The 27,251-nt window shown below is 37.1% G+C and overlaps 1 protein-coding gene across 3 annotated transcripts in view; it reads left to right on the top strand.

Moving 5' to 3' along the window:
• The window catches only part of LOC136668112 (protein NLRC5-like), a 48,358-nt gene extending 21,561 nt beyond the window's left edge, over positions 1–26,797 (top strand). Inside the window, exons 11-36 of one of the 3 annotated variants that reach the window (XM_066645382.1) lie at positions 1,216–1,386; positions 2,232–2,408; positions 2,790–2,960; positions 3,047–3,214; positions 4,264–4,437; positions 4,600–4,767; positions 4,983–5,153; positions 5,840–6,016; positions 8,862–9,035; positions 9,196–9,372; positions 10,821–10,994; positions 12,545–12,718; positions 12,878–13,054; positions 15,303–15,476; positions 16,034–16,207; positions 16,358–16,525; positions 16,867–17,037; positions 20,375–20,551; positions 22,993–23,166; positions 23,327–23,494; positions 23,712–23,882; positions 24,572–24,748; positions 25,120–25,290; positions 25,377–25,544; positions 25,631–25,786; positions 26,123–26,797. In XM_066645382.1, coding sequence (XP_066501479.1) covers positions 1,216–1,386; positions 2,232–2,408; positions 2,790–2,960; positions 3,047–3,214; positions 4,264–4,437; positions 4,600–4,767; positions 4,983–5,153; positions 5,840–6,016; positions 8,862–9,035; positions 9,196–9,372; positions 10,821–10,994; positions 12,545–12,718; positions 12,878–13,054; positions 15,303–15,476; positions 16,034–16,207; positions 16,358–16,525; positions 16,867–17,037; positions 20,375–20,551; positions 22,993–23,166; positions 23,327–23,494; positions 23,712–23,882; positions 24,572–24,748; positions 25,120–25,290; positions 25,377–25,544; positions 25,631–25,786; positions 26,123–26,207 — 4,387 coding nt within the window. In that variant the 3' untranslated portion in view covers positions 26,208–26,797. Of the gene's footprint in view, positions 1–1,215; positions 1,387–2,231; positions 2,409–2,789; positions 2,961–3,046; positions 3,215–4,263; positions 4,438–4,599; positions 4,768–4,982; positions 5,154–5,839; positions 6,017–8,861; positions 9,036–9,195; positions 9,373–10,820; positions 10,995–12,544; positions 12,719–12,877; positions 13,055–15,302; positions 15,477–16,033; positions 16,208–16,357; positions 16,526–16,866; positions 17,038–20,374; positions 20,552–22,992; positions 23,167–23,326; positions 23,495–23,711; positions 23,883–24,571; positions 24,749–25,119; positions 25,291–25,376; positions 25,545–25,630; positions 25,791–26,122 lie in introns of those variants that run through there. The other 2 variants (XM_066645384.1, XM_066645383.1) reach the window with 2 other exon arrangements.
• The last annotated feature ends 454 nt before the right edge of the window (positions 26,798–27,251 follow it).

Here is a 27,251-nt window from a genome sequence, read left to right on the forward strand (position 1 = left end):
GAGCTCATAACATAGAAGTTTAAACCACCGACAGAAATTGTCCCTACAGCCAAATCTTATTAATATCTCAAATAAATAGGGACATTCAACTCTATCATAGGCCTTTTCAGCATCCAATGATAGCAAAGCAGTGTCTGGTTTTTCTTCCATATTGTAAAGAATATCCATCATTCGTCTCAAATTATGAAATCCCTCTCTGCCTATAATGAACCCATTCTGGTCACAAGAAATTATGTCAGTTAATGTTTTCTCTAGTCGTCGACCCAAGATTTTGCACAGTATCTTTAAGTCCGCATTAAGAAGGCTTATTGGTCTTAGATTTTCACATTTGTTGCAGGGTTTAGCAGATTTGTGTAATAAAGTTATCAGCGCTCCTCTTAATGTGGCAGGTTGAATTCCCTTTTCAAATGAGTCTGAATACATATCAAAAAAAGGGGGTAGCAGTTTAACTTTAAATACTTTATAAAATTCTGTTGGCAGCCCATCTGGGCTTGGGGCTTTACTTGTTTTCAAGTGATCAATTGCTGTAGATATTTCCTTCTTAGTTATAGCTACACCAAGGTCTTCACTCATTAATTCTGAGATATTGGTCATGTGGAGGGTATCTAAGAATAGGTTTTGCACTTGTTCCTTGTGTGTTATGTGTGGGCTATATAATTTTTCAAAAAAGACCTTAAAGGTTTCATTAATTTCTAGAGGGTCAGTAAGAGTCTGTCCCTCACTGTTTTCAAGTGAGGTAATATTTTTTCCATTTTGCAGTTGTCGGAGGCGCCAGGTTAGTAGTTTTCCAGGTTTTCCCCCTTGGTCATAAAATGCCTGCTTAAGACGCAAAAGATGTGAAGCTGCTCTAGAGGCAGACAGTTCATTAGACTGTGTTCTTAATAGCAAAAGTTTTCGATGGAGGTTGGGGCATAGCATTTGATAATATTCCCTCTCAAGTAATTCAATCTCTGCTGTCAACTCTTTGGTTTTTTGATAAGTTTGTTTTGCCTTATAACTTGCAAAGCTGACCTCTTATGTAGGCCTTAAAGGTTTCATACCTTGAAGAGGGTGATGTTTCATCTTTATTGGTTTCAAATTGACAAAATATGTCAATTTGGTTATCTATGAAAGATATTGATTCTGAGTCTATGAGCCATTTCTGTTTAAATCTCCACCTAGGAGGTTACAAATGCAAATTACACAATCATTAATGTTCTCTTCTGTATACTATAGACTGCTGGAATATGAGGCAGAGGAAGCCTGCATGTGTTTTGAACACATTCTAGGCAAAAACCCCTTACTACAGAGGGAGTTGGATCTCAGTGAAAGACAAACAGGAGATATTAAAGTGAATCAGCTTTCAGGTCTACTGCAGGATCCACACTACAGACTAGAAAAGTTCACGTAAGTACATAGTTAAACACATACACTAGACAGAGAATATTGTGAAAACATAAACAGATCCAAAAGTGATGGGTCTAATGCAGGGGTGTCAAACCAGATCCACGGAGGGCCGTGTGTGTGCAGGTTTTCTTTCCAACCACACAGAAGCCACACCTCATTCCACCTGTTTTTAATAATTGGATCTAATCAATAGATCTTGACTTTCAGTAGTGTGGGGCTTTTGCGTGGTTGAAAAGAAGACCTGCACCCACACGGCCCTCCATGGATTTGGTTTGACACCCCTGGTCTAATGTGTCACTTGTCAGGGCTGGGGTGTGGGACGAAAGGGAGGAGAAGGCAGATGCAGGTACAAGGCGGGGTTTAATAACATACACAGTGACAAATCAGAATAAACTAATACTAAGCAGAGATAAAGAACCAAGGACTAAACAGAGACAGAGGAGAACCTAGAACCTAACACAGATAATAAACGAAAGCAAGAAACAGATCAGGACTATGATAATAAGACAGACAAGACAAAGGAACAGGGCTTTTATACACACAGGGAGAGACACCTGTGAACAGTCATGTGACTCAAGGGGGCATGGCAAGAGATCACATGAGGAGCCCCAAGCACATGGTTGATATAAACACATAGCACATGGGAGGAATAGAACAAGACAAAGCATAAGGACAGAGATCAAAAGGACAGAAGGACAAAGCATAATAGCTCACCCCCATGGTTCTGGCTGCCTTGGGTCAGTGAGCAGAAGACTTGAGTTGTGAGTCTTTATTTTCAGAATATGTTTGAGTCATCATACATTTCAGTACTCCTGATGTCCTCTGTTTTTATTTGCCCTCTTTAGGCTGTATAAATCAGGCAGTATTAAACCTGAAGACTGTACAGATCTGGTTTCTGCATTGAATTTAAACCCCTCTCAACTGAGAGAGCTGGATCTGAACAAGAATAAACTAGACATGTCAGGACTGAAAGAGCTCTGCAGATTACTGAAGAATCCTCTCAGTAAACTGGAGAAACTGAAGTGGGTAACACTCTCTCATTAAAGGGATTAACTACATGTGTTCTAGAGGAGCAGGTCTAAATCAGTCAGTAGACTAATGCTGGTATGAAACTGATAATGTTGTAGCAGAATATAAAATATAGTATATTAATATTAATGTTAATGTATTCATATTAATAACATTTATTAAGATGTTAGTTTGTAATATTTTAATTTATGAACAGTCCATGTGGCGTCACACTATGCTTAATATATTATATAAATAAAAAAAGGCCATTAATGTTTGTGGAATTTTATTATTTATTTGATATTTTTCACTGGTATTGTACATGTTTTTTTTATCTCATACAAAATATTTAGTTTTGTTTTTCTAATCCCTCTGTTTTATTCCTCCCTATACAGGCTAGCTAACAGTTTAATGGTGGAATCCTGTGCTGATCTGACCTCAGCTCTGTGTAGAAGTCCCTCACACCTAAGAGAGCTGGATCTGAGTGAGAATACACTAGGAGATTCCGGATTGAAACAGCTCTGTACTTTCATTAAGAATCCTGAGTGTAAACTCCAGAGACTACTGTAAGTAACTCCAACATCACGTAACATGACAATTGATGCTGAGTGATTTATGTAGTTTTCTGGATTTATGAAATGTCTCTTTGCAGGCTGAAGAAATGCAGTATAAGAGATACTACTGCTCTGACTTCAGCTCTAACTTCAAACCTTTCACACCTGAGAGAGCTGGATCTGAGTGAAAATACACTAGGAGATTCAGGACTGAAACAGCTCTGTACTTTCATTAAGAATCCTGAGCGTAAACTCCAGAAACTACTGTAAGTAACTCCAACATCACGTAACATGACAATTGATGCTGAGTGGTTTATGTAGTGCTCTGGATTGTACATGTATTTTTTATCTCATACACCATATTTACTTTTGTTTTTCTAATCCCTCTGCTTTATCCCTCACTCTCTGCAGAGATATTGTACCACTGTGTTAATGAACTAAGCTAAACTTAATCACCACTCATATCTCTGGGCCAGTAAAGTAATTCACAGAACATTTGGTGATGGCTGCAGCAAAAAAATAAATGAAATAAAATAAAAAGAAGCAAAGTTGACAGTGAGAACTGGTGATTTACAGAGAGAGGGATGTATCTTCAGTAAAATGTTAGATTTTACACTCTTGATTTCCTGCAGCAGTTAATCCTCTATAATGAAATTCAGTAGTTAATAAATATGAATCTTTTAAAAAGTAAATATAAACTATTTATGAAAAATATATTTGGAAAGAGAGCCTGGACCTTTAGAGTTTTGATATGATCAAGTTCGGTCCCCTTTGAAAAACGTTTGGACGCCCCTGCAGTAAAGGATTAAGTAGTTGTAGAACTGAATGAATAATTTATTTTCCTGTAAACACAGTGGTAGAGGATAACACACAGATGTATGAAATCTCCACATTTAAATTTTGTTTGAAATGTACATATGAATATAAATATATTTAAACCAGGGCTGCACAGTGGTGCTGCAGGTAGTTACACTGACACACAGCCCCAGGATCCTGGGTTTCAGGGTTCAGTGCCACCTGTGGTGACTGTGTTTGTCATCCCCATGTGTGTGTGGGTTTTCTCCAGGTGCTCCTTTTCCTCCCCCAGTCTAAAAACTGTTGTTGGTAGGTGGATTGGCTGTGCAGAGTGTCCATAGGTGTGTTTGTGTGACTGCACGAGTGGTGCCTTGTCTATGGTATATTCCCACCATTCATCCTATGATTCTGGGTAGGCTCCTGTGCCACTGCAATGTTGAACTGGATGAAGCAGTTACAGAAAATGAATGAATACATATTTTGGCTTAGTCTTAACTCCAGTATTACTCTCTATTTACAGGTTACAGAGCAGCAGTATTACAGAGGGAGGATGTGCTGCTCTCTCAAAAGCTTTGTGCTTAAACCCTTCACATTTGGAAGAACTAGATCTGAGTGACAATAGAGTAGGAGACTCTGGGGTACAGCAGCTTTGTTCACTACTAACAAATCAGAACTTTAAACCGAGAGCATTCAGGTGAGAACTGATTTAAGAAAAAAGTGTTGTAAATGCACAATATGGACATATTATACAGAATTTCATGACACACATGATACATCATATACAACATTCCAACATTAGTTTATTGATTAAGCACAATAACCTTACATTAAATGCAACAAATATTTTTTTTACTAGACTTCGAAACTGCAGTGTAACAGAGGGAGGATATACTGCTCTGGCTTCAGCTCTGAAATCAAACATATCATCACAATTAATAGAACTGGATCTCAGTGGGAATGATCCTGGAGACAAAGGATTGAGGGCACTCACTGACACATTAAAGGGGAAAACACAAAAACTGAGGTGAGAAATGTAAAATTAAACATTAATTCCATTAGCTATGATCCTTATTATACAATATTTTTTCTGTCATAAATTTTCATTCCTTTAGCTCATACACTCTAAACATCATGGTTTATTGACCCAGGTTAAGATTGACAACTATATGATTCCAGACTCTCAGGGATGTTACAAATGCAAATAACACAATCATTAATGTTCTCTTCTGTATACTATAGACTGCTGGAAGATGAGGCTGAGGAAGCCTGCAGGTGTCTTGAACACATTCTAGGCAAAAAACCCTTACTACAGAGGAAGTTGAATCTCAGTGAAAGACAAACAGGAGATATTAAAGTGAAGCAGCTTTCAGCTCTACTGCAGGATCCACACTACAGACTAGAAAAGTTCACGTAAGTACATAGTTAAAAACATAAACTAAACAGTGAATATTGTGAAAACATAAACAGATCCAAAAGTGATGGGTCAAATGTGTCAAGGCTGGGGTGTGGGACGAAAGGGAGGAGAAGGCAGATGCAGGTACAAGATGGGGTTTAATAACATACACAGTGACAAATCAGAATAAACTAATACTAAACAGAGATAAAGAACTAAGGACTAAACAGAGACAGAGGAGAACCTAGAAACTAACACAGATAATAAACAAAGGCAAAAAACAGATCAGGACTATGACACACCAATAAGACAGACAAGACAAAGGAACAGGGCTTTTATACACACAGGGAGAGACGCCTGTGAACAGTCATGTGACACAAGGGGGCGTGGCAAGAGATCAGGAGAAACACCTATAACATCAGTCACATGACAGAAGGGGATGTGGCAAGAGATCACATGAGGAGTCACAAGCACATGGTTGATATAAACACAGAGCACATGGGAGGAATAGAACAAGACAAAGAACAAGGACAGAGATCAAAAGGACAGAGAGACAAAGCATAACAGCTCACCCCCATGGCTCTGGCCACCTTGGGTCAGTGAGCAGAAGACTTGAGTTGTGAGCCTTTATTTTAAGAATATGTTTGAGTCACTTTACATTGCAGTACTCCTGATGTCCTCTGTTTTTATTTGCCCTCTTTAGGCTGTATAAATCAGGCAGTATTAAACCTGAAGACTGTACAGCTCTGGTTTCTGCATTGAATTTAAACCCCTCACAACTGAGAGAGCTGGATCTGAACAAGAATAAACTAGACATGTCAGGACTGAAAGAGCTCTGCAGATTACTGAAGAATCCTCTCAGTAAACTGGAGAAACTGAAGTGAGTAACACTCTCTCATTAAAGGGATTAACTACATGTGTTCGAGAGGAGCAGGTCTAAATCAATCAGTAGACTAATGCTGGTATGAAACTGATAATGTTGTAGCAGAATATAAAATATACTATATTCATATTAATTTATTCATATTAATAACATTTAAGATGTTAGTTTGTGATATTTACAACAGTCCATGTGACATCACACTATGCTTAATATGTTATTTAAATAAAAAAGGCCATTAATGTTTGTGGAATTTTATTATTTATTTTATATTTTTCACTGGTTTTGTAAATGGTTTTTTTTATGTCATACAACATAATTAGTTTTGTTTTTCTAATCCCTCTGCCTTATCCCTCACTCTCTGCAGAGATATTGCACCACTGTGTAATGAACTAAGCTAAACTTAATCACCACTCATTTCTCTGGGCCAGTAAAGTAATTCACAGAACATTTGGTGATAGCTGCAGCAAAATAAGTAAATAAATAAAAGAAAAGAAAAAGAAAAAAAAAGAAGCAAAGTTGACAGTGAGAACTGGTGATTAACAGAGAGAGGGAAGTATCTTCTGTAAAATGTTGGATTTTACACTCTTGATTTCCTACAGCAGTTAATGCTCTAAAATGAAATTCAGTAGTTAATAAATATACAAACCGGATTCCAAAAAAAGTTGGCACACTAAACAAATTGTGAATAAAACCTGAATGCAATGATGTGGAGATGCCTAATATTTCACTATTATTCAACTCTAATATTATATTCAGAATAGAACACAAATCACAAATGAAAAGTTTAAACTGAGAGAATGTATCATTTTAAGGGAAAAATATGTTGTTTCAAAATTTCATGGCGTCAACAAATCCCAAAAAAGTTGGGACAAGGCCATTTTTTACCACTGTGTGGCATCCCCCTTTCTTCTTACAATAGACAACACTCAACAGACGTCTGGGGACAGAGGAGACCAGTTTAGAAATAGGAATGCTCTCCCATTCATGTCTAACACAGGCCTCTAACTGTTCAATCGTCTTGGGCCTTCTTTGTCACACCTTCCTCTTTATGATGTGCCAAATGTTCTCTATAGGTGAAAGATCTGGACTACAGGCTGGCCATTTCAGTACCCGGATCCTTCTCCTACGTAGCCATGATGTTGTGATTGCTGCAGAATGTGGTCTCGCTTTATCTTGTTGAAAAATGCAGGGTCTTCCCTGAAAGAGATGACCTCTAGATAGGAGCATATGTTGTTCTAGAACCTGAACATAGTTCTCTGCATTAATGGTGCCTTTCCAGACATGCAAGCTGTCTATTCCACAAGCACTCACGCAACCCCATACCATCAGTGATGCAGGCTTCTGAATGGAGCGTTGATAACAACTTGGGTTATCCTTGCTTCTCTGGTCCGGATGACATGGCGTTCCAGTGTTCCATAAAGAACTTCATTTTGCCACACTCCATTTTAAAAGACCCCTGGCCCAGTGCAATCGTCTGAGCTTGTGGAGCTTGCTTAGAAATGGCTTCCTCTTTGCACTGTAGAGTTTCAGCTGGCAACGGCGGATGGCACAGTGGATTGTGTTCACTGACAATGCTTTCTGGAAGTATTCCTGAGCCCATTCTGTTATTTCCTTGACAGTGGCATGCCGGATTAAGGTGCAGTGACGTTTAAGGGCCCGGAGATCACGAGCATCCAGTAGAGTTTTACGGCCTTGACGCTTACGCACAGCAATTGTTCCAGATTATCTGAATCTTTTGATGCATGGTTGAGGATGATAACTTAAAAGTCTTTGCTATTTTACGCTGGGTAACGCCATTCTGGTATTGCTGCCCTATATTTCTGCACAACAATGGTGGAATTGGTGATCCTCTTACCATCTTGGCTTCAGAGAGACACTGACACTCTGAGAAGCTCTTTTTATACCCAATCATATTGTCAATTGACCTAATTAGTGTTAATTGGTCTTCCAGCTGATCGTTATATGCTCAATTTCCTTTTTCCAGCCACTTGTCCCAACTTTTTTGGGATTTGTTGACACTGTGAAATTCTGAATCAACATATTTTTCCTTTAAAATGTTATGTTTACTCAGATTAAACTTTTGATCTGTGATCTATGTTCTTTTACGAATAAAATATTGTCATTTGCCATCTCCAAATCATTACATTCAGTTTTTACTCACAATTTGTTTACTGTCCCAACTTTTTTGGAATTCGGTTTGTAAACTGTTTAATAAATAAATATAAACTATTTATGAATAATATATTTGGAAAGAGAACCTGGCCCTTAAGAATTTTGATATGATCCAGTTCGGCCACTTTGAGAAACATTTGGATGCCCCTGCAGTAGAGGATTACGTAGTTGTAGAACTGAATGAATAATTTATTTTCCTGTAAACACAGTGTTAGGGGATAACACACCGATTTCAGAAATCTCCACATTCAAATTTGGTTTGAAATGTACATATGAATATAAATATATTTAAACCAGGGCTGCACAGTGGTGCAGCAGGTAGTGACACTGACACACAACTCCAGGATCCTGGGTTTCAGGGTTAAGTTTCCATCTCTGGTGATTGTGTGTGTCATCCACATGTGTGTGTGAGTTTTCTCCAGGTGCTCATTTCCCTCTACCAGTCTAAAAACAGTTGTTGGTAGGTGGATTGGCTGTGCAGAGTGTCCATAGGTGTGTTTTATGTGACTGCACGAGTGGTGCCTTGTCCATGGTATATTCCCACCATTCATCCTATGATTCTGGGTAGGCTCCTGCCCCTGCAGTGTTGAACTGGATTAAACAGTTACAGGAATCAAATTAATACGTATTTTGGCTTAGTCTTAACTCCAGTATTACTCTCTATTTACAGGTTACAGAGCAGCAGTATTACAGAGGGAGGATGTGCTGCTCTCTCAAAAGCTTTGTGTTCAAACCCTTCACATTTGGAAGAACTAGATCTGAGTAACAATATAGTAGGAGATTCTGGGGTACAGCAGCTTTGTTCACTACTAACAAATCAGAAATTTAAACTGAGAGCATTGAGGTGAGACCTAATTTAAAAAAAAATATTATATATGCACAATATGAAAATATTATACAGAATTTCATGACAGACACTGATACATCATATACAAACTTCCAAAATAACTTTATCTGATAAAGCACAATAACCTTACATTAAATGGAACAATCTTTTTTTCTAGACTTTCATACTGCAGTATAACAGAGGAAGGATATACTGCTCTGGCTTCAGCTCTGAAAGCAAACCCATCATCACCCATGACTGAACTGGATCTCAGAGGAAACTATCCTGATGAATCAGGAGTCAGACTTCTTACTGATTTACAGAAAGATCCAACATATCATCTGAAGACTCTGCGGTAGTGTGAAAATATGGAAACATGGTGTAACTAATGAAAAGCACCGCTCCCACGTAGCACCTCCGATGTGTTTCTCTGATTGCTCTAAAGAATAGTATTTGTGTTCTGAGGAAGTAAACATTTTGATTTACTGTTTTAAAACAGATCATAAATCCAACTATTTGATAGCTTTTCATGTAATATTTATGGAAGCAAATCTGTCTCATCAGACTTTGAAATGTTACCACCTTTGAATTTGTAGGACTGAATTTTTTTGCACTGAAATTATGCATCTGAATTTTGTTGCTTTTGAATTTAAGTCTTCAGATTTCCACCTCTGAATATTTTGCTTCACAACTATGCATCTGAATATAATTGCTCTTGATTTGAACTCGTGAATTTTCAAGAACACATTTTCACTGTTATTATTGAAGGTTGATAAATTCAGATAAAATTCAAGCTCAAAAAATTCAAACAATATATTTTGAAGTTGCTCAAATTCGATAGACGACATTCAGATACGAAAGTACCAGTGAAAAAATTCAGATACACATCAGGGATACAAAGGATGAGCAATCGATTCAGTTGGATTTTCTCTTTCACCTTAAATGGTGCAGTAGCTGCATTCTGTTGCCGCTAGATGTAATAGAATACGAATACAACTTCCATACCGTGGAAAAACTATACATTTAGCTTCTTCCGTGGATATTATCTCTTTATTTTCAAAGTGTCTCAAAAATCTGAAAGGTTCACTAAAGACACAATATAACAGACTATTGATATCCTGAAGATGAAGAAATTTTACTGTGTTTTACTTTGTTGTAGCAATGCTTCTTGGAAATAAATCATATACCGTTACAAAGCCTGTTAATTTCCCTTTTCAATGGTGCCAAATTTGTAAGGAACATACATTTGTGGGATGAGCAGTAGAGCTGAGTATGTGGGTTGCACCCATGAAAAAATTGCAAATCCTCTCTGCCAAAGCCAATTACATTGTACAACCTATGTTTATAAGAAATTTCTCCAATTTTATTTGTATAATCTCCATCTCTCACTGCTGTTCAAATGAAAGTCAAATGTACATATGTTTAAATATGCTTAAAAAGACAAAGGCTTTCATCAAAGCTACAACAATTGTCTTATAATCCATGTTTGAACCTTGAATATTTTCCATGGAAAAGTGGTATATTTATCCTTTATTTAAGCAGATGTTTATAACCTGAAAATTAAAGACGTGGTGTGAAAAAGAGCTCTATAAAACCATCTTTTAAAAAGCACATAAGCTATAGCTGCAATGTAATACAATTATTTTCTACCGTAATGCACTAATCAGGGACCCCAGCCACCTGAGGGTACTATCCCAGTGAGACTTTACTTTTCATAAGGGTTTAGTGTTCAGAAGATATTTCTATTTAAAACTGTCCAGTGTTAAATAGTAGAAATGTCAGTGTTTTTTCCTGTCTCTGTAGGCTGCTAAAAAGTTCTGCTGGAGAGACATTCTGTGTTCGTCTGACTGAAACTCTCAAACAAAACCCCTTACTGATGACTAAGCTGGATCTGAGTGGGAAAGTAAAAGGAGACTCAGAAGTGAATCAGCTGTGTGCTCTACTGGAGGATTCACACTGCAGAACTAAGATACTCAGGTATGTAGTTTAACAAACTTGAATTGAAAGTATTGTGTAATACAAATTAAAAAGGAATATGGCAGTTTTTTGTCATTTGGGAAATTCATGCTGTCAGTATATTTTATGCTATTGTAATTTCTTAATTCCTTTTGATGTAAATATATTGGCACATTAAAAAGCATAATACTATAACAGGTCAAACAGCTCCAGGGTCCTGAAGTTGTGGTTTCAAACCCTGCCTCAGTTCATATTGTGGAGGGTCTGAGCTGTTTTCCCCGTGTCTGCATGTGTATACTTTGGGTGCTCTGGTTTCCACCCACAGCCCAGAAAAGCATTTTGGTAGGTGGACTGTTTATTCAGAAGTGTCCACATGTGTGAGCATGCAATGCTCTGTGATGGACTGGCACCATGTTCAAGGTGTGTTTGTGGCTTGCTCCCATTGATTCTTGACACACTCTGGCCCACCATGACCCAGTAGAGCAGGGATGTCCAAAGTCTGGCCCCTGGGCCAAATGCGACCTGCTGCAAAATTTTAATTGGCCAGCGGCTTAACTATAAATATTACATCATTATAGGCCCCGCTGGCACTTGGCAGTTTTTTTCTTTCACCTTAAGGTGGCAGCAGTGCGCTAATGTATAAGATATTGCACCACTGTGTTAATGAACTAAGCTAAACTTAAACACCATTCATTTCTCTGGGCCAGCAAAGTAATTCACAGAACGACATTTGGTGATCGGTGCAGCAAAAAAAAAAATAAAAATAAACGCAAAGTTGACAGTAAGAACCAGTGATTTACAGAGGGAAGTATCTTCAGTAAAATGTTGGATTTTACACTCTTTTGATTTCCTGCAGCAGTTAATGCTCTAAAATGAAATTCAATAGTTAATAAATATAAACTGTTTTGTAAATTTGTGTTTGTCATATTTTGAATACATCACTATAAGTAATTTATGAATAATATATTTGGAAAGAGAGCATGGCCCTTAAGAATTTTTATATGATCCAGTTTACTCCACTTTGAAAAACATTTGTATGCCCCTTCAATAGAGCATAAAGTGGTTGCAGAAAATGCATAATTTATTTTCCTGTAAACACAGTGGTAGAGGATAACAAACCAATGTTAGAAATCTCCACATTCAAATTCAAATTTTGTTTGAAATGTACATGTGAATATAAATATATTTAAACCAGGGTAGCACAGTGGTGTTGCAGGTAGTGACACTGACACACAGCTCCAGGATCCTGGGTTTCAGGGTTCAGTTGCCACCTCTGGTGACTGTGTGTGTCATCCCCATGTGTGTGTGAGTTTCCTCCCGTTGCTCTGTTTTCCTCCTACAGTCTAAAAACGGTTGTTGGTAGGTGGATTGTCTGTGCAGAGTGTCCATAGGTGTGTTTGTGTGACTGCACGAGTGGTGCCTTGTCTATAGTGTATTCCCACCATTCATCCTATGATTCTGGGTCGGCTCCTGACCCACTGCAATGTTGAACTGGATGAAGCAGTTACAGGAAATGAATGAATATATATTTTGGGCTTAATCTTAACTCCAGTATTACTCTCTATTTACAGGTTACAGAGCAGCAGTATTACAGAGGGAGGATGTGCTGTTCTCTCAAAAGCTTTGTGCTTAAACCCTTCACATTTGGAAGAACTAGATCTGAGTAACAATATAGTAGGAGACTCTGGGGTAGAGCAGCTATGTTCACTACTAACAAATCACAACTTTAAACTGAGAGCATTGAGGTGAGAACTGATTTAGGAAAAAGTATTGTAAATGCACAATATGGACATATACAGAATTTCATGACACACATGATACATCATATACAACATTCCAACATTAGTTTATCTGACAAAGCACAATAACCTTACATTAAATGCAACAAATATTTTTTTTTCTAGACTTCGAAACTGCAGTGTAAGAGAGGAAGGATGTACTGCTCTGGCTTCAGCTCTGAAAGCAAACCCATCATCACCCATGACTGAACTGGACCTCAGAGGAAACTATCCTGGAGAATCAGGAGTCAGACTTCTCACTGATTTACAGAAAGATCCAACATATCATCTGAAGTCTCTGAGGTAGTGTGAAAATATGGAAACATGGTGTAACTAATGAAAGGCACCACTCCCACGTAGCACCTCCGATGTGTTTCTCTGATTGCTCTAAAGAATAGTATTTGTGTTCTGAGGAAATAAACTTTTTGATTTACTGTTTTAAACCAGATCATAAATCCAATTATTTGGTAGCTTTTCATGTAATATTTATGGAAGCAAATCTGTCTCATCAGACTTTGAAATGTTACTACCTTTGAATTTGTAGGACTGAATTTTTTTGCACTGAAATTATGCATCTGAATTTTGTTGCTTTCGAATTTAAGTCTTCAGATTTCCACCTCTGAATATTTTGCTTCACAACTATGCATCTGAATATAATTGTTCTTGATTTGAACTTTTGAATTTTCAAGAACATATTTTCACTGTTATTATAGAAGGTTGATAAATTCAGATAAAAAATTTCAAGCTCAAAAAATTCAAACAATATATTTTGAAGTTGCTCAAATTCGATAGACGACATTTAGATACCAAAATACGAGTGAAAAAAATTCAGATACACATCTGGGATACAATATACATATGTACATTTGACTTTCATTTGAACAGCAGTGAGAGATGGAGATTATACAAATAAACCTGGAGAAATTTCTTATAAACATAGGTTGTACAAGGTAATTGGCTTTGCCAGAGAGGATTTGGCAAATTTTTCATGGGTGCAACCCACATACTCAGCTCTACTGCTCATCCCACAAATGTATGTTCCTTACAAATGTGGCACCATTGAAAAGAGGATATTAACAGGGTTTTCAACGATATAAGAGTTATTTCCAAAAAGCATTGCTACAACAAAGTAAAACACAGTAACATTTCTTAATCTTCAGTATATTAATAGTCTGTTATATTGTGTCTTTAGTGAGCCTTTCAGATTTTTGAGACACTTTGAAAATGAAGAGATAATATCCACGGAAGAAGCTAAATGTATAGTTTTTCCACGGTATGGAAGTTGTATTCATATTTCGCCATCTAGCGGCGACAGAATGGAACTACTGCAGCATTTAAGGTGAAAGAGAAAATCCAAATGAATCGATTGCTCATCCTTGGTGTCCCGGATGTGTATCTGAATTTTTTTGTAACTCGTATTTTGGTATCTGGATTTCATCTACCGAATTTGAGCAACTTCGAAATATATTGTTTGAATTTTTTAAGCTTGAATTTTTTTATCTGAATTTATTAACCTTAAATAATAACAGTGAAAACGTGTTCTTGAAAATTCACGAGTTCAAATCAAGTGCAATTATATTCAGATGCATAATTTCGAAATATTCTGCAAAATATAATAACAAAATATTATTATTATTATTATTATTATTATTGATGTATTATATTATTATTATTATTATTATATAAACAAAATATTCAGAGGTGGACATCTGAAGACTTAAATTCAAAAGCAATAACATTCAGATGCACAATTTCAGTGCAAATAAACTCAGTGATACAAATTCAAAGGTGGTTATATTTCAAAGTCCTGAAATGCAAAAGCGGAAAAGATGATGATGATGATAATATTTCATAGTCTGATGAGAAAGATTTGCTTCCATAAATATACTCCTCCTTTGTACCAGTGTTATAAACTGAAGGATCAGAGTAATTTTTTAGTCAAATTTTTTCTGAACTTACCCTGAAAAAAATCTAAGAAAAAAAAAAAAACTTAACATATCAAGAATATGAAAAACAAAGTAAAATCTGACTATTAGTGACTAACAGTGATAGATGCTTTCAGGAATGAGAATGTTTTTGTTATAATCACAAACGTGCATTAATCTGCTAAAACATATGCCCTTCCTTCACTGCTGTCAGTAAAATATATCAGTTACCAGTACGTTTTGGTTCAGTAAGGTACACATTCTGTAAATATATGTTCAAAGCTACAACAATGGTCTTATAATCCATTTTTGAACCTTGAATATTTTCCATGGAAAAGTGGTATATTTATCCTTTATTTAAGCAGATGTTTATAACCCGAAAATTAAAGATGTGGTGTGAAACAGAGCTCTATAAAACCATCTTTTAAAAAGCACATAAGCTATAGCTGCAATGTAATACAACTGTTTTCTACCGTAATGCACTAATCAGGGACCCCAGCCACCTGAGGGTACTATCCCAGTGAGACTTTACTTTTCATAAGGGTTTAGTGTTCAGAAGAGAATTATATTTAAAACTGTCCAGTGTTAAATAGTAGAAATGTCAGTGTTTTGTCGTGTCTCTGTAGGCTGATAAAAAGTTCTGCTGGAGAGACATTCTGTGTTCGTCTGACTGAAACTCTCAAACAAAACCCCTTACTGATGACTAAGCTGGATCTGAGTGGGAAAGTAAAAGGAGACTCAGAAGTGAATCAGCTGTGTGCTCTACTGGAGGATTCACACTGCAGAACTAAGATACTCAGGTATGTAGTTTAACAAACTTCAATTTAAAGTATTGTGTAATACAAATTAAAAAGGAATATGGAAGTTTTTTGTCATTTGGGAAATTCATGCTGTCAGTATATTTTATGCTATTGTAATTTCTTAATTCCTTTTGATGTAAATATTTTGGAACATTTTTTTTTTTTTATTTATTTAAAACCAGGGCTGCACAGTGGTGCTGCAGGTAGTGACACTGACGCACAGCTCCAGAATCCTGGGTTTCAGGGTTCAGTTGCCACCTCTGGTGACTGTGTGTGTCATCCCCATGTGTGTGTGGGTTTTCTCCAGGTGCTCCTTTTCCTCCCCCAGTCTAAAATCCGTTGTTGGTAGGTGGATTGTCTGTGCAGAGTGTCCATAGGTGTGTTTGTGTGACTGCACGAGTGGTGCCTTGTCTATGGTGTATTCCCACCATTCATCCTATGATTCTGGGTAGGCTCCTGACCCACTGCAATGTTGAACTGGATGAAGCAGTTACAGAAAATGAATGAATACATATTTTGGGCTTAATCTTAACTCCAGTATTACTCTCTATTTACAGGTTACAGAACAGCAGTATTACAGAGGGAGGATGTGCTGCTCTCTCAAAAGCTTTGTGCTCAAACCCTTCACATTTGGAAGAACTAGATCTGAGTAACAATAGAGTAGGAGACTCTGGGGTACAGCAGCTTTGTTCACTACTAACAAATCAGAACTTTAAACTGAGAGCATTGAGGTGAGACCTGATTTAGGAAAAAGTATTGTAAACGCACAATATGGACATACACAGAATTTCATGACACACATGATACATCATATACAACATTAGTTTATCTGATAAAGCACAATAACCTTACATTAAATGCAACAAATATTTTTTTTCTAGACTTCAATACTGCAGTGTAACAGAAGGAGGATATACTGCTCTGGCTTCAGCTCTAAAAGTAAACCCCTCATCACAATTAATAGAACTGGATCTCAGAGGGAATGATCCTGGGGACAAAGGAGTGAAGGCACTCACTGACACATTTAAGGGGAAAACGAAAAAACTGAGGTGAGAAATGTAAAATTTTAATATTAATTCATTAAGCTATGACCCTTATTACACGGTATTTTTTTATGTCGTAAATTAACATTCATTTAGCTCATACACTCTAAAGATCACGGTTTACTGACCCAGGTTAGTGCTGACAACTAAATGATTCCAGACTCTCAGGGATGTTAGAAAGTGGAGGACTATAGAGATGCTGCATACATTCTTGTACTGTGATGGAGAATAGATGTCAGTTTGTCTGTGGTTAGATAATGAAGAGGTGACAGTTCTAAAACAGAGGAAGGCATTTCCACATTATACAAAAATTATACAATCATTATGTTCTCTTCTGTATACTATAGACTGCTGGATAATGAGGCAGAGGAAGCCTGCAGGTGTCTTAAACAAATTCTCGGCAGTAACCCCTTACTACAGAGGGAGTTGGATCTCAGTGAAAGACAAACAGGAGATATTAAAGTGAAGCAGCTTTCAGCTCTACTGCAGGATCCACACTACAGACTAGAAAAGTTCACGTAAGTACATAGTTAAATACATACACTAATTTTCACAATATTCTCTATGTCTTGAGAAAAGGAAAAGCAGCTAAAAAACAAAAAAGAAAAAGAACACAGCTCCACACAATAACAATTTCTGTTGTTGAAGTTTACCTCTTGTGCTTCTTTCTTTCTTATTGCATAATCCTCTGGTTTTAACACACCTTTGTGGCATTCATTCATTCCAAACTGATTTCCTCCACGGGCACTAAACTTCATTTAAAGATATGTATTATAAAAGTACATACATTTGTATTGGAAAACATTCTTTAGAGACATAATATCTAATCTATCCTTAACAACAGCATTGTAGAAAACATGTAATAACAAACATATTAAACAGCAGCCATATAGAATAATGTTATTGTCACGGATCACTTGGCGGACTGACGGAAGCGGACGCACTTGCTAAAACACAGGGTTTTTTAATATCGAAATATAACAAACAACAAGACTTAAACAGAACGAAAACAAACAGGGAGCAAAGCTGGCTAAATTAAACACGGTGAACTAAACAGGGCAAACTGGACTGACAGACTAAAGAGTTAACAAAATAACAACAGAGGAAAAGAAACTGCAACAGGAAACAACGACTAGGAAAACAAACACGGAGAAACTGTGGAGGCAGACAGACAGACTAGAAAACACGACCGACTAGAGAAAGGTGAAAGGAGAAATGTGAAATGTACGACAAACAGGATGTGAGACAAGAGGGCTTAAATACTGACACAAACGAGACACACCTGGACAGATAACGAGGAGGACGGGTTAACACATGACACGGACGAGGAGGCGGAACAAAGGCGGAGACTAGAACATAAACAAAACATAGCCATGTGCAAATAAAGCACATGGCGGGGACAACAGACTTGACAGGACGAAGGCGTGACAGTTATAACATGCAATAACTAAAATAAGAGCTAAAAGCACCATTCACACATTCACATCAAACGCGACATCATTCCGCGTCTTAAAAAACATGTAGATACACTTTTACATGTAGATACTCCTTCATTCAGACTGCACTCTGCTCCAGAACTCAAGATTCTGCGGAATCGCATTCATTTGAAACCCTATTATATATGTCATATTATGACTATAATATTAATATTTAACTTGTTATTCTAATATACAAATAAAATTATACATGAATTTTCAGATTTCTTTTGTTAAAATTATTGCAATACCACTTTAGAATAAGGCTACACTTAAAGTTTATAAATGGTTTACAATCTGTTTATTAATGGTTACTAATTAGGTTGTAAACACATTAAAAGTAATTAATAATCAGTTATAACACACCGATTGAAAGGGTGACAGTGACCTGTTGTGACCCTTCATCTATCTACACTAAACATCAGATCTTGCCGAGTACTGACCTTACTTTGTGTTCTCCATCATTCGACATTAACCCTGTCAGCTCCGGTACATATATGTTAATGAGATTATTTATTTAACCACCAGGTTTTATCAGTTAACCAAAGATGGAATTACTTTTTAGACATTGATTATAATGTGGTGTGCACCTTAACCTGTGAAATGACTAAATTCACATTCTCAGGTCTGAGCTTATTTTTCACCTTGACATTTTCAGTAAGTTCTCTGACACTTTCAGTGTGAGACAAAAAAGATGCCACTCTTGCTCTTCCTCTGTCTGTGTTAAAAATAATTATTAATGACTTTTAAGGTGTTTACAACCTTATTAATAACCATGTAATATACAGATTTTTACACCATTAATAAATCTTAGTAAATGTAGTCATTTAAAGAGGTTCCACAAATTTAGATGATAGTTCATTTGCACATTTGAGAAAAGTTTGTAATACAAAAAATTGTTATATATATATATATATTTCCCATTCCTGTACAACTATGACAAATGAACCCACTGATAAATTGACTATTATTATGCCCCAAGATTGATGTCACTGTTATGATTATTATTATTATTATTATTATTATTATGTAGCATAATGACACTTCATTGGTGATCATTTAAAATTCAATCTATAGTTTGATCAGAGGAGGATGGGTCCCCTTTTGTGAGTCTTGGTTCCTCCCAAGGTTTCTTCCTCCAGCCTCGAGGGAGTTTTTCCTTGCCACTGTCGCCTTCGGCTTGCTCGAATTGGGCTTTGATTTAAATGTTCTGTTCTGAAACTGTGAAGCTGCTTTGTGACAACGTCAGTTGTAAAAGGCAAATACAAATAAATTAGATTTGATTTGTACATGAACTATCAGCCACAACTCTGTCCTGCATTAGTTTTCCCCGCTTTCTAAACACTCTTATGAATTACTGCTTGGGCATTGATGCATTTAATGAAGGCACTTAATGCTAGAGCCGGCCATGTGACACATCTGAATGAATCACGTCAGAAATTAATACCAGCCAATGAGATTTCATGCTTTGGTTTATATCCTCCTTTCCTCTTTCACGATTTGTTGCTAATACAAAGACATTGCAATATTTAGATCAGATTACCCTCCAGGAGAGAGAAAAAGATTACAGATGGCAGTCACAGTGCTGCACTGTTCACTTTTCACCTTTTGTAAATTTAGGAGAAATCTACAGGCACAAGCTACCAATGTACAGGAAAATAAACACCTAAATGTGTAAATAAACACCCAAAATAAACACCTGGATGTGTATTTTGAATATTTTAAAAACTATGGAAGAATCATGGTTCCTGTCTCTAGGCCAGTGCTAGGAGCGGCTCAGGAGTGGTTCAAGGGATTTTCTTTTCCTAATGACCCACATAAACAGATCCAAACGTGATGGGTCAAATGTATCACGTGTCAGAGCTGGGGTGTGGGATGAAAGGGAGGAGAAGGTGGATGCAGGTACAGGGTGGAGTTTAATAACATACACAATGACAAATCAGAATAAACTAATACTAAAGAGAGATAAAGAGCTAAGGACTAAACAGAGACAGAGGAGAACCTAGAAACTAACACAGGACTAAGACTAGACTATGAACAAAACAAGAAACATCAAGACTAAGATATACACATAAAATGACTAAGACAAAGGAACAGGGCTTTTATACACACAAGGAGAGACACCTGTGAACAGTCGTGTGGCAAGAGATCACAAGCACATGGTTGATATAAACACAGAGCACATGGGAGGAATAGAACAAGACAAAGCATAAGGACAAATATCAAAAGGACAGAGAGACAAAGCATAACAGCTCACCCCCATGGTTCTGGCGCCTTGGGTCAGTGAGCAGAAGACTTGAGTCTTTATTTTAAGAATATGTTTGAGTCACTTTATATTGCAGTACTCCTGATGTCCTCTGTTTTTATTTGCCCTCTTTAGGCTGTATAAATCAGACAGTATTAAACCTGAAGACTGTACAGCTCTGGTTTCTGCACTGAATTTAAACCCCTCACAACTGAGAGAGCTGGATCTGAACAAGAATAAACTAGACATGTCAGGACTGAAAGAGCTCTGTAATTTACTGAAGAATCCTCTCAGTAAACTGGAGAAACTGAAGTGAGTAACACTCTCTCATTAAAGGGATTAACTACATGTGTTCTAGAGGAGCAGGTCTAAATCAGTCAGTAGATTAATGCTGGTGTGGAGCTGATAATGTTGTAGCAGAATATAAACTATAATATATTCATATTCATGTTAATTTATTCATATTAATAACATTTATTAAGATGTTAGTTTATGATATTTACAACAGTCCATGTGACATCACACTATGCTTAATATGTTATTTAAATAAAAAAATTTTTGTGGAATTTTATTATTTATTTGATATTTTTCACTGGTTTTGTAAATGTTTTTTTTTTATCTCATACAACATATTTAGTTTTGTTTTTCTAATCCCTCTGCCTTATCCCTCACTCTCTGCAAAGATATTGCACCACTGTGTAATGAACTAAGCTAAACTTAATCACCACTCATTTCTCTGGGCCAGTGAAGTAATTCACAGAACATTCGGTGATAGCTGCAGCAAAAAATAAAATAAAATAAAAATAAGCAAATTTGACAGTGATTTACAGAGAGAGGGAAGTATCTTTTGTAAAATGTTGGATTTTACACTCTTGATTTCCTGCAGCAGTTAATGCTCTAAAATGAAATTCAGTAGTTAATAAATATACAAACCGGATTCCAAAAAAAGTTGGGACACTAAACAAATTGTGAATAAAACCTGAATGCAATGATGTGGAGATGCCTAATATTTCAATATTATTCAACTCTAATATTATGTTCAGAATAGAACACAAATCACAAATGAAAAGTTTAAACTGAGAGAATGTATCATTTTAAGGGAAAAATATGTTGTTTCAAAATTTCATGGCGTCAACGAATCCCAAAAAAGTTGGGACAAGGCCATTTTTTACCACTGTGTGGCATCCCCCCTTCTTCTTACAACACTCAACAGACGTCTGGGGACAGAGGAGACCAGTTTCTCAAGTTTAGAAATAGGAATGCTCTCCCATTCATGTCTAACACAGGCGTCTAACTGTTCAATCGTCTTGGGCCTTCTTTGTCGCACCTTCCTCTTTATGATGCGGCAAATGTTCTCTACAGGTGAAAGATCTGGACTGCAGGCTGCCATTTCAGTCCCCGGATCCTTCTCCTACGTAGCCATGATGTTGTGATTGCTGCAGAATGTAGTCTTGCATTATCTTGTTGAAAAATGCAAGGTCTTCCCTGAAAGAGATGACGTCTAGATGGGAGCATATGTTGTTCTAGAACCTGAACATAGTTCTCTGCATTAATGGTGCCTTTCCAGACATGCAAGCTGCCCATGCCACAAGCACTCATGCAACCCCATACCATCAGTGATGCAGGCTTCTGAACGGAGATTTTGATGATGTTATGCATGGTCGATGATGATAACTTAAAAGTCTTTGCTATTTTACACTGGGTAACACCATTCTGGTATCGCTGCACTATCTTTCTGCGCAACAATGGTGGAATTGGTGATCCTCTTACCATCTTGGCTTCAGAGAGACACTGAGACTCTGAGAAGCTCTTTTTATACTCAATCATGTTGTCAATTGACCTAATTAGTGTTAATTGGTCTTCCAGCTGTTCGTTGTATGCTCAATTTCCTTTTTTCCAGCCACTTATTGCTACTTGTCCCAACTTTTTTGGGATTTGTTGACACTGTGAAATTCTGAATCAACATATTTTTCCTTTAAAATGTTACATTTACTCAGATTAAACTTTTGATCTGTCATCTATGTTCTATTATGAATAAAAAAATATTGACATTTGCCATCTCCACATCATTGCAGTCAGTTTTTATTCACAATTTGTTTAGTGTCCCAACTTTTTTGGAATCCACTTTGTAAACCATTAAATAAATGAATATAAACTACTTATGAATAATATATTTGGAAAGAGAGCCTGGACCTTAAGAATTTTGATATGATCCAGTTTGCCCCCCCCCCTTCAGTAGAGGATTAAGTAGTTGTAGAACTGAATGAATAATTTATTTTCCTGTAAACACAGTGGTAGACAATAACACACCGATGTCAGAAATCTCCACATTCAAATTTGGTTTAAAATGTACATATTTATATAAATATATTTAAACCAGGGCTGCACAGTGGTGCTGCAGGTAGTGACACTGACACACAGCTCCAGGATCCTGGGTTTCAGGGTTCAGTGCCACCTCTGGTGACTGTGTGTGTCATCCCCATGTGTGTGTGGGTTTCATCCAGGTCCTCCTTTTCCTCCCCCAGTCTGAAAACAGTTGTTGTTAGGTGGATTGTCTGTACAGAGTGTCCATAGGTGTGTTTGTGTGACTGCACGAGTGGTGCCTTGTCTATGGTGTATTCCCACCATTCATCCTATGATTCTGGGTAGGCTCCTGACCCACTGCAATGTTGAACTGGATGAAGCAGTTACAGGAAATGAATGAATATATATTTTGGCTTAGTCTTAAATCCAGTATTACTTTGTATTTACAGGTTACAGAGCATCAGTAATACAGAGAGAGGATGTGCTGCTCTCTCAAAAGCTTTGTGCTCAAACCCTTCACATTTGGAAGAACTAGATCTGAGTAACAATACAGTAGGAGACTCTGGGGTACAGCAGCTTTGTTTACTACTAACAAATCACAACTTTAAACTGAAAGCATTGAGGTGAGACCTGATTTAAGAAAAAAGTATTGTAAATGCACAATATTGACAAATTATACAGAATTTCATGACACACATGGTACATCATATACAACATTCCAACATTAGTTTATTTGATAAAGCAAAATAACCTCACATTAAATGCAACAATTTTTTTTTCTAGAGTTCGATACTGCAGTGTAACAGAGGGAGGATATACTGCTCTGGCTTCAGCTCTAAAATCAAACCCCTCATCACAATTAATAGAACTGGATCTCAGAGGGAATGATCCTGGAGACAAAGGAGTGAAGGCTCTCACTGACACATTTAATGGGAAAACAAAAACACTGAGGTGAGAAATGTAAAAATGTAACATTAATTCCATTAGCTATGACCCTTATTACACAGTATTTTTTGATGTAGTAAATTAACATTTATATTTAGCTCATACACTAAAGATCATGGTTTACTGACCCAGGTTAGTATTGACATTTATATGATTCCAGACTCTCAGGGATGTTACAAATGTGAATTACACAGTCATTAATGTTCTCTTCTGTATACTATAGACTGCTGGATAATGAGGCAGAGAAAGCCTGCAGGCGTCTTGAACACATTCTAGGCAGTAACCCCTTACTACAGAAGGTGTTGGATCTCAGTGAAAGACAAACAGGAGGTATTAAAGTGAAGCAGCTTTCAGCTCTACTGCAGGATCCACACTACAGACTAGAAAAGTTCACGTAAGTACATAGTTAAATACATACACTTGATTAGAGAACATTGTGAAAACATAAACAGATTCAAAAGTGATGGGTCAAATGTGTCAGGGCTGGGGTGTGGGACGAAAGGGAGGAGAAGGCAGATGCAGGTACAAGGTGGGGTTTAATAACATACACAGTGACAAATCAGAATAAACTAATACTAAACAGAGATAAAGAACTAAGGACTAAACAGAGACAGAGGAGAACCTAGAAACTAACACAGATAATAAACAAAGGAAAGAAACAGATCAGGACTATGACACACCAATAAGAAAGACAAGACAAAGGAACAGGGCTTTTATACACACAGGGAGAGATGCCTGTAAACAGTCATGTGACACAAACGAGGGACGTGACAAGAGATCAGGAGAAACACCTATAACATCAGTCACATGACAGAAGGGGGTGTGGCAAGAGATCACATGAGGAGTCACAAGCACATGGTTGATATAAACACAGAGCACATGGGAGGAATAGAACAAGACAAAGCACAAGGACAGAGATCAAAAGGACAGAGAGACAAAGCATAACAGCTCACCCCATGGCTCTGGCCTCCTTGGGTCAGTAAGCAGAAGACTTGAGTTGTGAGTCTTTATTTTAAGAATATGTTTGAGTCATTTTACACTGCAGTAGTCCTGATGTCCTCTGTTTTTATTTGCCCTCTTTAGGCTGTATAAATCAGGCCGTATTAAGCCTGAAGACTGTGCAGCTCTGGTTTCTGCACTGAATTTAAATCCCTCACAACTGAGAGAGCTGGATCTGAACAAGAATAAACTAGACATGTCAGGACTGAAACAGCTCTGTAATTTACTGAAGAATCCTCTCAGTAAACTGGAGAAACTGAAGTGAGTAACACTCTCTCATTAAAGGGATTAACTACATGTGTTCTAGAGGAGCAGGTCTAAATCAGTCAGTAGACTAATGCTGGTGTGGAGCTGATAATGTTGTAGCAGAATATAAAATATAGTATATTCATATTAATGTTAATTTATTCATATTAATAACATTTATTAAGATGTTAGTTTATGATATTTACAACAGTCCATGTGACGTCACACTTTGCTTAATATGTTGTTTAAATAAAAAAAGGCCATTAATGTTTGTGGAATTTTATTATTTATTTGATATTATTCACTGGTATTGTACAGGTTTTTTTTTTATCATGACACCATATTTAGTTTTGTTTTTCCTCTGCCTTATCCCTCACTCTCTGCAGTCTAGCTAACAGTTTAATGGTGGAATCCTGTGATGATCTGACCTCAGCTCTGTGTAGAAGTCCCTCACACCTAAGAGAGCTGGATCTGAGTGAGAATACACTAGGAGATTCAGGACTGAAACAGCTCTGTACTTTCATTAAGAATCCTGAGTGTAAATTCCAGAAACTACTGTAAGTAACTCCAACATCACGTAACATGACAATTGATGCTGAGTGATTTATGTAGTGTTCTAGATTTATGAAATGTCTCTTTGCAGGCTGAAGAAATGCAGTATAACAGATACTACTGCTCTGACCTCAGCTCTGTGTACACACCCCTCACACCTAAGAGAGCTGGATCTGAGTGAGAATATACTAGGAGATTCAGGACTGAAACAGCTCTGTACTTTCATTAAGAATCCTGAGTGTAAATTCCAGAAACTACTGTAAGTAACTCCAACATCACGTAACATGACAATTGATGCTGAGTGATTTATGTAGTGTTCTAGATTTATGAAATGTCTCTTTGCAGGCTGAAGAAATGCAGTATAACAGATACTACTGCTCTGACTTCAGCTCTAACTTCAAACCTTTCACACCTGAGAGAGCTGGATCTCCGTGAGAATAAACTAGGAGAGTCAATGTACGCACTCTCAGAACTGCTGAAAACATCAGGATGCAGACTGAAGTAAGTAAGCTTAGCATAATATAAATATATGGTCGCTATTATCTGATGTTTACACTCTAAACAGATGTGTTAAACAATGTTGTATGGCACTTACAGTAAAGGACAACACACTGTGTTACTGTTAACACAGATGTGTATAATGTTCATACAACCACTTTATTCAGGTTTTAAATCTCATTTAGCACTGAATATTATTTTAATAAGTAGCTTTTACTCTAGAGTTAATAGCTGTAACATTACTACATTTCAAGGTTTGGATGTGAGTCACCGCTCTGACATTTTCATAAATAAGATGCACACACCATAAGTAATAATTTTTTCTCTATTTTCTTGCAGATTGGATCTGTCTCTTCTAAATAAGTTATTATGGTACTGGGGAAATTCAGATACAACTCAGGAGTGTGGAAATGCTAAAATTTAAAGAAGATAATTCACAGGATGATAAGGGACAGAATATGGAAAATGTGGGTGGCAGGGAGTTCAGGTGACTGGGGAGCATCTCGTGGTGAAGAGGGACAGAGTACTGGTCTTTTGGGTGACCGGACAGTATCCCGGGGAGAAGAGGGACAGAGCAGAAAAACATTTCTGGTTGAAGGTGAACGTGATAGAGGGGATTTTAGTGGTGAATCAGTGTTCCACAGTGAAGTGGGACAGAGTTGAATGAATTTGAGTGACTACAAAACAATGCTCAGTGCAGTGGATGAGGCTGGAAGAAAATCAGACGGGACTGACAAGGCAGGGACCCCCAGTGAAAAGGAAAAGATGAAGAGCAGATGAGAGAAAGAAATTCTGATTTAAAAATCATGGAATTTTGTCATACTGAAACCCATTACACAGTTTTAAATGTTCATAAATGATGGTGTAGAACTTTGTTTAAGTTGAGGTTATAAACTAACTGTATAAGTCAATACAGATGTTACTTTTGTAATATATTTTATACCATTCTTTCTATTACCATCAATGTTGTATTCAAGGTTTAAGTTTGATATAAATGTTACTTCTCTCCTGAAGCTGTGCACATTTGTTGTTAACAATGAATTCTATATTTATTGTAGTATTCTTGCTTCTATGAAACACAATGATCTGTGAATGTGAAAATGGAATCAAGTGAATATTTAGCCTTCTGCTCCAATGGCAGAATGACCAGAAACTTTCATGTAAAGTTTCCAGAAGCTACACAGCCTGGAGCTTTAAGCAGGCCCGAAATGTGGTCTGTTTCTAAATACACCCTGAGAATCTTCCATTAGGGTCAGATCTGACATGAATCTCAAAACTGCATTTTGAGTTTTCAACAAAAGAGAACAACAAACCTATATCTGAAACGATCTCAGTGAAGGCCCAGCGCTGGATACCATGCCTGTATATGGTGGTGGTGTGTTAGTGTGTGCTGTGTTGAAGTGAATGGATCAGACACATCAGTGCTGCTGGAGCTTTTAAACCCCTCAGTGTCACCGCAGGACTGTGA

Source organism: Hoplias malabaricus, chromosome 15 (genome assembly GCF_029633855.1).
Source record: "Hoplias malabaricus isolate fHopMal1 chromosome 15, fHopMal1.hap1, whole genome shotgun sequence".
NCBI classification, from domain to species: domain Eukaryota; kingdom Metazoa; phylum Chordata; class Actinopteri; order Characiformes; family Erythrinidae; genus Hoplias; species Hoplias malabaricus.